At 39.4% G+C, this 11,622-nt stretch overlaps 2 protein-coding genes across 2 annotated transcripts; both read right to left on the reverse strand.

Annotated features, from left to right (window-relative positions):
* Window positions 1-3,388: 3,388 nt before the first annotated feature.
* On the reverse strand, window positions 3,389-6,153 carry LOC133955824 (transmembrane emp24 domain-containing protein 6-like). Its single transcript, XM_062390859.1, has 4 exons — window positions 5,947-6,153; window positions 4,690-4,816; window positions 4,458-4,612; window positions 3,389-3,610 (listed from the first exon to the last, which is right to left on the reverse strand). The coding sequence occupies exons 1-4, from the start codon at window positions 6,151-6,153 to the stop codon at window positions 3,389-3,391; spliced, it is 711 nt and encodes a 236-aa protein (XP_062246843.1).
* Window positions 6,154-8,478: 2,325 nt separating this feature from the next.
* LOC133955426 (transmembrane emp24 domain-containing protein 6-like) lies at window positions 8,479-11,506 on the reverse strand. Its single transcript, XM_062390267.1, has 4 exons — window positions 11,022-11,506; window positions 9,792-9,918; window positions 9,203-9,378; window positions 8,479-9,027 (listed from the first exon to the last, which is right to left on the reverse strand). Exons 1-4 carry the CDS (start codon window positions 11,259-11,261, stop codon window positions 8,800-8,802), a joined length of 771 nt encoding a protein of 256 aa, XP_062246251.1. The 5' UTR covers window positions 11,262-11,506; the 3' UTR covers window positions 8,479-8,799.
* Between the last annotated feature and the right edge of the window lie 116 nt (window positions 11,507-11,622).

An 11,622-nucleotide genomic window follows, 5' to 3' on the forward strand; every position in this document is an offset into this window, starting at 1 on the left:
TCCGTTTCAATTTTATTGTTCTGTCAGTACAGGGCTCTTTCTCTTTTCGTTTACTGTTGATACAAAAAAGATGGTTCTGAAGGTGCAGAAATTATCCAAACAGATGACTATACCATGGTAGGCCCACTGAAGGTATTATGCTATTACATTATGAACAACTAATCTAACTTATGTTTGAAGGTCAGTGTATGTGGTCTGCTGCCGCATTTACTATCGCCAGTAGGTAGCAGTGCTGAATGAGTAGCTTTTCTTTACTTTTTTTCAACTGAAAACTTGTCATATACAAACAAATAAGACGATGACTAAATAAGTGATAACATACTGTGTCCACTTAAAAGGAATTCTACATCTGTTAACATCCAGAACGTTATTTCACATATCTAAGGATGTCAACCATTTACTGTATCATAACATATGAGCACACAATGTGCTTCCATTTTTTAACTATAAACTAGAATTTTGAAATTCCATACCCAAAGGCCTCATGAGATATCAGCCTTTATGAATGGCTTCCGTATCTCTTACACATTGTATTGTTCTAATGTGTTTCTACATTTGATTTCTATCGTTAACATATCTGATTGTTCTTAGCATACCTCTTCATGCTATTTGCTGCCTTTTTCATTTGTTATTAACTTTATTGCGCATTATTTGCCCTTGTTTTAATATGAGCTAAATTTTTTGTTGTTTCTTCACTTTATTTTTAAACACTTTTAGCTACTAATGAACCATAATGACTTAACATTTAATCAAACATAACGTTTTAGGCATGGCTGCTTAAATAACTATCTATGCCATAAAAGAATGTTGCTAAAAGGTTTAGATCATCACAATTCAGAGCGGGCTTTGAAACTCAGTGTGAACACTGACCAATCAAAATCCTTGTCCCATCTGCTTCATTTCCTTGCAGTCCACTAGTGACACTAATAGACATTTGCGCATGACAAGTGACACTAGTGGCTGCATTTGCAGTTTACATGTTAACTAGTGAGGCATTATTGTCCGCTAGTAAACTAGTTTGGGTCTGTTTGACCTCACTAGTTAACTTGCGTGGCTTAAAAAGAGTCACTAGTCTAACTAGTAAGAGCAAAATTGTCCACTAGTCACACTAGTGAGGTTGTTTTATACCTTAATAGCAAACTGGTGAGGGTCAAAATGGCTCACTAGTGTACTAGTGGAGCCAAAAAAAACACTATTAAGCTAGTGGCACTGATATTTCCCTCAATATCTTACTAGTGTAAGCGATTTTGTCTCACTATTTAGACTTTGACCGAACATGTTGAACATCTTTCTTACATGTTGGCTACTTTCTTCAACTAGTTGAGCTTTTTCCTCAGAACTAGTAAACGACTTTGCGCAACTAATAAGACATTTAATTGACATGTTGGGCTTTTTGTCCAACTAGTGGATATTTTCGCTGCACTTATAAATCATCTTACTGGTTTGACAAAACTGCTCACTAGTCGACATGTGAATGCGACTAGTTAACTAATAATGTGATAAAAGGTAACATAACATGTGTGACAGTTGCAGCATGTCGAATATTGTAGAATATTCTATTCTTAATTTAACAGGAAGCCAGTGTAGTGAAACTAATACAGGATAAATGTGACATCTTTTCATACTTCTTGTCGGTACAAGTGCAGCATAGGACAAGCTGACAAGTCTTTAGAAATGAATGCTTGCGCAAAGTGGTTAAACTTAAAAAAGTCACCTCTGTGCTGAGCGTTTGCTCTGCTTTATTCCCTGCATGTTTCATTCTTAAACTGTGCAACTGTGACAATGTGTGATCTTGTTCCATTTAAACCCTCGAAGGACCAGACAGAGAGAAAGAGAAGATAATTGCTTTTATTGTCGTTGCAGAGGAGGTTATGATTTCTCTCTGGTGTATTTGATAATCTGAAGATAAACTTTATATCCACCATGTTTGGGTTTATTGAACACACAATACATTGAGATAATTCATGTTGTGATTTGGTGTTATGCATATAAAACTGAATTGAATACAACAGTTATAGTTTTTTGTAAAGTATGATTAATTTGCAGCAACTGACAAAATATTTTTTCATATCTAGTTTATAATATTTTGCTAGTTTTGGTTAATAACTATAATCTTACCCATTAGATCCCTAAGCTACTCTGCAAAAGGCATTGCAAGTTGTGCCAAAGATTTCTACAAAAACAGGGTACAGGGTGTATATCCTGAGATGGAGCAGGTTGTCCATCATGTGCCAAGTCTCCTCAGGCAAAGCACTGGACCCCAAGTTGCCTCACTTGTTACTTGCTTTGACTAAAATCGTCAGCCACATGAGTAGCTTAAATGAGTCGGCCTGCAGACACACACAAAGCCTCTTGTGTCCTTTAGAGCTGCTGTATGCAGGTAGCATTCAGAAATGTAGTCTTGAAGAATTTGGTTCAGGGTTGCATGGGGAAGGTTGTGAAGGAAGATGTGTTTTACATTTTCTTTGTTTAACCCTGATTAACAACCTTTTAATCTTTTTTCACTAAAGTCACTTTAAGTAGCCCATCGCCCATGCAGGCCCCAGAAACAGTATCTGGAAGGAACAATTAGGGGCTAATTTCTAGATTCTACTTATGTAAAACATTTGTAAAACATTTTATCCGTATGTATGTGGCTGCTGTGCTGAAGTTCACCAAAGGGACGACTGAGGGATTTGATATCTACAAGGTAAAAGTTACTTGGTAGTTTACTAATTCATTTTGTGTGTGCTGTACATGTTGCCTGTTAGGCATAACATTGTTTTACACTACCAGCAATGTTAAGTTCGACCTGAAGTTTCTGCAAGTAATATTAGAGCCACATTTGGGTTGCCAGATATTGTGCTGTCTGAGTTTTGAGGTTAATGTGATGTGAGTGAGTGGTGTCTGTGTGTTCAGGTGACGGTGTGTGTGTGTGTTTGTGTGTGTGTGTGTGTTTGTGGCAGTGCCTACATCTCCTGTCAGGAATCAGGAAACCCCCGACCTGTGTCTCAGATTAAAAGTGTATTAGGTAGGTATTTTAATTAGTTTGACTTTTTGTGTCGGTATTGACATATTTTTTATATTCCTACCAGCACATAGATGCTGCACATAGATGCCAAAGTATTGAGTTCTATAAAGCTCTTTGAGTGGCTCCATTTCATCTCTCTCTCTCTATATATATATATATATATATATATATAGAGAGAGAGAGAGAGAGAGAGAGAGAGAGAGAGTTTCCGCTACAAAATGAGTGTGAGAGAGAGAGAGAGCGAGAGAGAGAGAGAGAGAGGATATTTATACACACCATTTACCATTCAAATGTTGCATAAATTAATTTAAATATTCGATAAGTGAAAATCATTACAGGGGTTTTGAGCAGCTATTCCAGCATGTGCATGTTCTGCTCTCAGCATCTCAGCCTACTGGTGTCTGTGTGGAAGAGTCTCTTGAGGACAAGGAGCTGCAGGTATCCAGACAGAAGGATGATGAGACATTGGGTCGCCGACCACCAGTTGACGTAGCTGAGGTTGGACAGGAGGAGGTAGTGATCCTTCCCAATCCTCATGCGAGCCAAATTGTAATGATGCCACATGTGAAAGATCTCATTCTGGAGCCTCTGTACACTCTCCTGAAACAGACAGTGTATTTATTAGTTAAATATCACATATATTTGTGATATTGAGTGCGATATGTGAAAAAACTGAAAACTTTAAGGTTTATCAAAGCAGAAACAGAATTCCTTTGGATAACTTAACTGGTCAGATATATTTTAGCTGTCAGCAGTGATTTCCTCTACAAAATGCTCATTGACTGTTTCATTTATTTACCTCTCATTTCACAAACAAAGAAAATCCTAGAAAATAAAACCAGATGGGTGCAGGAGTTTTTTCTTCTCTCCCAACGAGCATTGTGACGACCCTCTCCACCCTCACCTGGATACTTGGCTTATTCGTCTGTGCTGTAGGTGACGTCTGTTGCATCAGAACACTCCTGGGCCCAGCCTACTCTGACCTTCAGTGCCTTGCCTCATTCATGCCTCGCTCTCCCTGGTGGTGGCTGGCCCCAACCGACCCCCGACAGCAGCATGTTTTTTTCCTTTTTGTCTGCCTTCCACACAACCTTCAGTCACCCATAACTGCTCTACACAACTGACCCACTGGTTGCTACCGATTCTACTATTTCAATCAATTCAATTCAGCTTCATTGCTGACACAAAATGTTGATATCTAAACATACATCTAAAATGTGTAAATATGTAAATATGTAAGGGATTTCCCTTTTATTTTTAGCCTTTATTTTCCCTCCCTGCATTGGAACACTGCACCTGTGCAACCTTGCATCACATTTACTTTCTGTTGTCTGAACTACAGAGCTCCGATCAGAGCAGGATTCATGTAAATCTCAGAATATCCTTGTTTAAAGCAAGCCACAATTAAGCCTATAATACCCATATAGACTTGAATTGAGACTCATACCTCAATACCAGTCAAAGTGTTGTTGAGGACTTTGTGTCCTTCCTCCAGATCTCTCTTTGATTGCTCCGATCCTTCGTAGATGACACCGAAGCTCAGAAAGACCCTGATTCCTCCAAATTGGTTGTTGTGGTTCCCAAGACACATTCGGTAAAAACCTGTCAGGAGGAGACTACAGTAACTTTGTAGGAAATATTCAGTAGAGTATATAATGGATGGTGGAGATTGATCCTACCTGTCAACTCAGTCTGGAAATTCAATTGACCAACAGCTTCGTTGTGTGACGCCACCAGAACGCCCTCTGGTGAGTTGACTGTCACAAACAGCCGGTGATTGTTAGCCATCCCTGTCACCCACTGTACCTGTGAGTTCAGAGATACACACTAAAACTCTCAGAAGACAAAATGAACACCTGCAGAGACAAACTCACAGGTCTGGGATTGACAAGAAGGTTGGTGATGAACTAACTGTTTCTGACTATATATCTACTAATTGTGAAAATCCTGATTTGAAGAGGTGCTTCATATTCCACTGCTTCCAACAACTCCACTTATTGAAGCTGTGTTAGAATATAAATTAAAAAAACATATTTAGTCGATAATTTTATCAGTGAGCTAAATTAAAATCTTCTTAAGGTTTTTAGAAAGGGTGGAATTGCTGATATGATTTAATAAAAACCAGTGATCTACTTCAGATGATAAAGTAAGGGTTAAGTGTGACGGACCAGGTTGTTAACAGTTGTTTACTTACCAATCTACCAGGAGTTTTGTGAGTTCTGCATCAAACATCAATCCTTTGTTCTTAAAGAGATTTTCTACAGAGGTGGAAAATAACACCAATCCCAACTCTTGGATTGTAACAATTGAAGTTAGAAGGCTAACCAAGTTAGCCTGGCCATCTTGTAATGTCACAAGTTGCAGTTATGTCTAACATCTTGTCTTGTAAATGCAACACTGGCTGAAGCTCTCGACAAGGTACCATCACCCCCACCTGCTTCCAACCAGGCAGCAGACACAACTTACATACTGCACCTTTAATGTGATCAAACTAGACACAGCTTAAAGCACTGCCACAGTTTTCTGGTTTTTACTCAACATTGGACACATTATATAATTTTGTCTATGTTTCTTACCACAGACAAAACGGAGATGGATATGAGTTCATGTCAATGGTTGCCTTTTACTTTGTGGGTCACCACAAATTAGTCACAGAACACTGCTTAAAAACCTTTTAGTTTCATCAAAAATCTCCACCTGGGCTGCCATGAATATTTATCACATTTTTATCAGAAACTTTTTTCTCTCTCTCTTATTCTGTAACGATCACATGATTAGAAGTCACCTTAGTCACCTTGAGAGTCAATGATATATTAAAATACACCAATGGACAGGCCCATCTCCTGGTGTGCATTATTTTATTACAGCACCAACGATTAAAGACGTATGTATCTCTGCAGACAAGATGAAATCCAGTTTACTGTGAAAATCCTCACCATATATGTGAAGTAGAAGTTTTCATTCTCGTTGGCAAAGTGCCAGAAACACTCCATCCCTGCAGCAGAAACCTCGATGGCAAAGTCATATTTGTCTGATCCCCTGAACGATCCGACGGGGTCCCCCTCGCTGAAGGAGGGTTCAGACTTTCTGGCCCAGATGCACTGAGAGCTCAGTATTAACATAAACAGAGTGTTCAGCAGCATGGCTGCAGTCTGAGGAGGAGATGGACGCTGCGTTCTCCTTTCTAGAGTGAAGGGAAATTATTAACCACGATTACAAACTCTCGGCCCCAACAATGTATGTTTGATAACATATCAGTCTAAATTTAACAAAATCACCACTTGTATTTGGACAGCATTAATCAGTAACGCTTTACCATGGTTCATGAGGCTCACTCAGTGCTTACTTAGTAAACTTTTATATTAAAGAAACTTTATATTTGTAAGTTGTTTTTAAAGATTCAAATCTTCAGTTCAGCTCAGAACCATATATGAAGTCACAAGGTGTTTACAACAGAGACAGAGTCATTTATTTGGATTTAGTCACAAGGGAAATAACATAATGTTACACTTATCGACTGTTTACACCCATGTCACTTTCTTCATAGGTTCTTACTCAATCATTTATTTAATCACCAATTTCTCCCAAAAAAAAACCACAGATCAGATTATATCTGCAAGTGCCCTAAAACAAGATCTGTTTACATTCAAGACTTCTATCACCTTAAGAACTATGACCAATATACAGAACCTCCTCTACTCACTGAGCAAGAAAGTAGGCCTCTGTATAACACGCACCGTTACTGTCCACCTCTACCACAGCAGCATACGCAGCTGTGGTGGATGGAGGCCTGGGGGCTGCTGCATCTTGACACGGAGAGGGAGCTGCGTCAGGAGAATAACGTGCAGGGGCAATGGAACCAAGGTGCCCCAATCCATCATTCTAGTCGTCATCATCTTCCGATGAATAATCCTGGAGCATCCCGCTCTTCGTGCTCCATGGATCAACCTGTGCAGCACCAGCGAGGATGTGATAGGTGTCTCTCAGGCCTTCGTTCACACTGTTGAACTCACTTCAACACTTCACCAGGTTCGCTAATCTGGTCCTAGCACATTTCTTGACCAACTCGTGGCCTGCAGTCAGAGTCATAGAGTTTCGAAAGGGCTTTTTTCACATTTGGGGAGATCTGGCCTGGTCCCCTTTGCTTGATGCCCTCAACCAACTGTTCTAGATCCTTGACTCTTTCTGCGAGGTGTCGACAGCGCTTCTTTTTTGATTTCGCATCAGCCGCCATCCAAGAGATGCTCCTGCATTAGCCCAAGATTTTTTCAATATGCTTTATGTAAAGCTGAAAGAAACATCTGAGAGGCAAAACAAATTATGTTTATTCAAATCAATCAGTACGAATAAACTGTTTAAATGGGAAAGAGCTAAAACACTCTTTAAACATTTACAGATCTATGTACACATTAACATTTGTTTACACATTTACAGATCTGTAGACACATTTTCATCTTCAAAAGAATTTTCAAAGATACCAAGTATATTAGATTGAGTTTTGAGGAAATGCGTTTGTCCGTATCTAATGTGGTTTTATACTGTGAATATACTGTGGTGTGTACTGCTTTTATGTATGGCACCCTGACTGCAGTCTGTCTTGTCACTTTCTGATGTTGAAGGTATGATCTGCTGCCAATCAGGACATCACAGAGAGACATAGAGCTCCCTCCTGGAGGAAAAAAAAGGGGCGGGGTTTCTCATAAACTCTCTGGCTGACCGAAAGTGACTGTTGAAGTGCACCATTTACATTCCACAGAAACAGGCGGAGTGAGTTTGTATGGTTTTTAATGTGCTTGTTTACTCTGGGTGTCAAGGTAAAACTGAAAGTGTTCATTGGGGTATTTCTATCATTGTCCTGTCTTGTACTTTGTTATAGCCTACAATGTCTTTGCAGTAAAAATGGTAGTTAAACTGTTTGAGAGTCTTGGTTTGAGTGTTGCATGTTTGAGCCACTGTTGCAGCCTTAAATTAAGTTGTACAAATTTTGCTTTTGTTGATATTTGGGTTTGTCTATGGGCAGGTCTTTGCCAGATAAACATGCTTGTGGACAGAGCATGATAAAGAAAAAAAGTTTGTGGGGGTGATAAAACAAGGGTCATCAGCAAAAAAGTCATTGTAGAGACATTTATCGAACATAAAACAAACAAAATAAAATTATATACACTCCTGATCAAACTCTTAAGACCAGTTAAAAAATTGCATGAATTTGCATTTTGCACTGTTGAATCTTAGGAAGGTTCTAAGTAGAGTTTCAAAATGCAAAAAGAAGAAATGGGAACAAGAGCCCAAAAGTTGTGAGCAGGCAATTTATTGAAAACAATTTAAGGGTTAGGGTTAGGGTTAGGGTTAACCCTGGGTTAGGGTTAGGGTTAGGGTTAACCCTAACCTACCCTAACCCTAACCCTAACCTACAAAAATGAAGAATTACAAATAGAAGTTACAGCACTTAAGAAGACCATTCAGTCATGTTTTGGTTCAAATCCTTTATTGCATCATATTGTTGAACTGATTCTAATGGTTCCTGAAAGGAGCTGAGTCTTGAAAAGCAGTCTTGATTAGGCGACACCTGCTGGGGGTTTTAGTGGCATAAGGAAAACTTCTCAAACTGTTCATGTTATTATCTGAATGTCTTATTATATTGTGTATAGAAGTTCAAGGACAAAAATACAACACCAGAATTAAAAATGGCTTCCAGAGCCTTTTAGTTTAATTAGTGGATCCAGGTCCACCATGTGTTTGGAATTCAGATCTGTTGGTATTTCTGACTGTGAACTGTGACACGGAGTGTTTCAGCAGCGCTGCTTCTCTTCCTCAGTCTTGCTGACAAAAAGTCTTTTGAGGAAAAGGAGCTGCAGATACCCGGAGGTGATGATGAGGAGGCTGAGGGCTGTCGACCACCAGGTGATGTACTGTGAGTTGGACAGCAGCAGGAAGTAGTCGGCGCTCTTCCCCATGCGACCAAAGCTGTAGTAGCGGAAGACGTGGAAGATGTGGTTCTCCACTTTGTGAGTCGCATCCTGCAACAGCAGCAACACACAGGTCTGTATCTAAAAGTACCATATTTCTTGAAAATACTAATGTTACTGCTGCCTTTATTACCCCATTCACTTCTACTGGTCTATTAGTAATCTCCTGAGTATAACATCCCTAGGAGGCCCTAAAACCATTACAGATATAACAGCTCTGTGTTACCTCTATGATGCTCAGTGTGTTGTTCAGTTCTTGGCTGACTTCTTCTGTCTTCTTCTTTTCCTCTTCTTTGCTCCTGGCAGGGTCCTGGTGGCCGTCGTAGTAAACACCAAAGCTGAGGAAGACCTGCATGCTGCCAAAGCGGTTGTGGAAGTTGCTGAAACACATTTGATAGAAGCCTGGAGGGAAGGAGAAGTGACAATATACTGTAAGTGCACAGTAGTATAAAGTATTGCTGTGTATGTGTGTGACTGACGAGTGTGGCAAAATGCAGAAATTAAAATTCAATATCACTATCTACTCACCATTATGCCTATGGAGGGGTGGGTAAAATAAAAACAACGTTATCTGACGCCAGGAAGTTTTTGAGTGTGGAGGTTTTTTAGGTGATTTTTTTCAGTTTTCATCAATTCATCAGTTAGGTCTTCTTTTTCTTTGATTTACCTTATTGAGCTCCTTTGTTTTAAAGTCAACCATTTTTATTTTTATGTAGTCTTGTGGTGAGATTTTAGCAATATTTTGTTGTTGTGACAGATGTATGAACGGAAGGACAGAGGGACATACTGGTGCACCTATGGACAGACAGACAGACCTGTTTCCTCAGCCTTGAAGTTAATCTGACCCTTCGCATCATCAATATTTGCCACTAACAGACCACCAGGGGCGTTGACTGTGACGGACAGGTGTCTGTCATGGCCGACTCCCGTCACCCACTGGACCTACACACAAAACAGAAAGAAGACATGTAGAAAATTAAACTGTTCAGCAGACAAGGTTTGATGACGAAATAGTGCAGTTGTGTCTCTCAAAGTAAGGGGCTCCAGTTTGATGTTCCAGACCAAGACACAGTATCTGATATACAAGCTCCATAACTACTGAAATATTCATCTCATAGCTTGAATCCTGAGTTTTTACACTTTGCTGAGCTGGAATGATGGCATCACAACACAAACCTAATGAAATTAATGAAAACATCAGATCTGTGAGGAGCAACAAGAGGAGAAGGGAATATTCCTCACATGACTGGATGAAAGAAACTGTTCGGGCTGTTTATCTCCATCAACAATCAACTCATATTCACACAACAGGAGGGGTTTGGAAACTTTAATCTTATTAAAGATTAGTTTCTGAGGATAGTGAACTCCTGATGCTACCATTATGCCAAATGTAAATGTGGTGAGCATGTGTGCATGATGCACGCTCTTCCTTTCCCTGACCCAATGAGCTCTCCGTTTGGTGTTTAACGTTTACACCACATTAACATTTCTGAAATGCAAGTGTTAAAATTGTTTGGGTAATCGTTGTAATTCAAGAATACAAAACCCAGAGAGAACTATTTTATTACATTACAATGTGTAGAGACATAAACAGACCTTCACAGAACCTGCACTGTCTTGTGGTAGAGAATTTAATTTTATCTGCAGAATTCCTTATTACATGATAATTAATTTAATCTATAGTGGGTTTATATGACACATCATTTTTTTTATGTAGGATTGGGTATTATAAGAGAGCTTAACATCTAATTCTACATATCAGTTATATTACTTAGTCGTAATAAAAAATGATTACTTCTACCAACACTACATAAACATCACACACTGCTATTCTTTCCACACATATACATTATGTGCAAAAAATGACACCTGAATACGGCATGATTAAATGTAAAAATAAACATTTTTTGATCTATATAATAAAAAAATGCACCTGTATTGTATGGTATATATAGGTATAACAGAAGATTTACTAAATCATCTTTGAAATAAATCAGTTCAAGTTGCTGAGAAAAACACGTGGAGGCCTCTGGCTTTCATCTCACCATGTAGCTGAGGTAGAATCGTTCTCCAGTGTGAGCAAAGTGCCAGAAACAATCCAACCCAGAAGCACGGAGCACCACAGAGAAGTCGTACTGGTCGGCGCCCCAGAACAGCTCCTGGTCTGTCATGTTGGGGTGTAGGTTTGTCATGGGCCCACTGTGAACTGGAGCCCATAACACCAGAATAAAAAACATAAAGGGAATCCTCCACAACATATCTGAAAAACTGGAGACTTCACTCATTGAAATGTGAAGATAGAGTGAGTTTGTGTGGCAGCATGGAGAGTTTAGAAATGATTAACTGGGACAAAAACGTTGCCTCCATCTGTGGGAAAACTGGGCTGCCTTCACAGCTGGAGTCAGCACTGATAGAGAAATAACACTATGAAGCACTGAAGTTAGATCCAGAACGTCTGATCTCTACAACTCAGAATACTGGAAAGGGATTCTACCAAGAAACAACAAGTAAAAACAAATGGTACAATCTGATCTAATCATATCCAAGGATCTAAACAGAGACACAGGATAGGCACTGGGAGCCGGTATCGCATTTTACACAACCTTGAAGGTTTGATGAATCTGAAGAGAAATAAAAATGTCCCAT

Source organism: Platichthys flesus, chromosome 6 (genome assembly GCF_949316205.1).
Source record: "Platichthys flesus chromosome 6, fPlaFle2.1, whole genome shotgun sequence".
Taxonomy (NCBI): Eukaryota; Metazoa; Chordata; class Actinopteri; order Pleuronectiformes; family Pleuronectidae; genus Platichthys; species Platichthys flesus.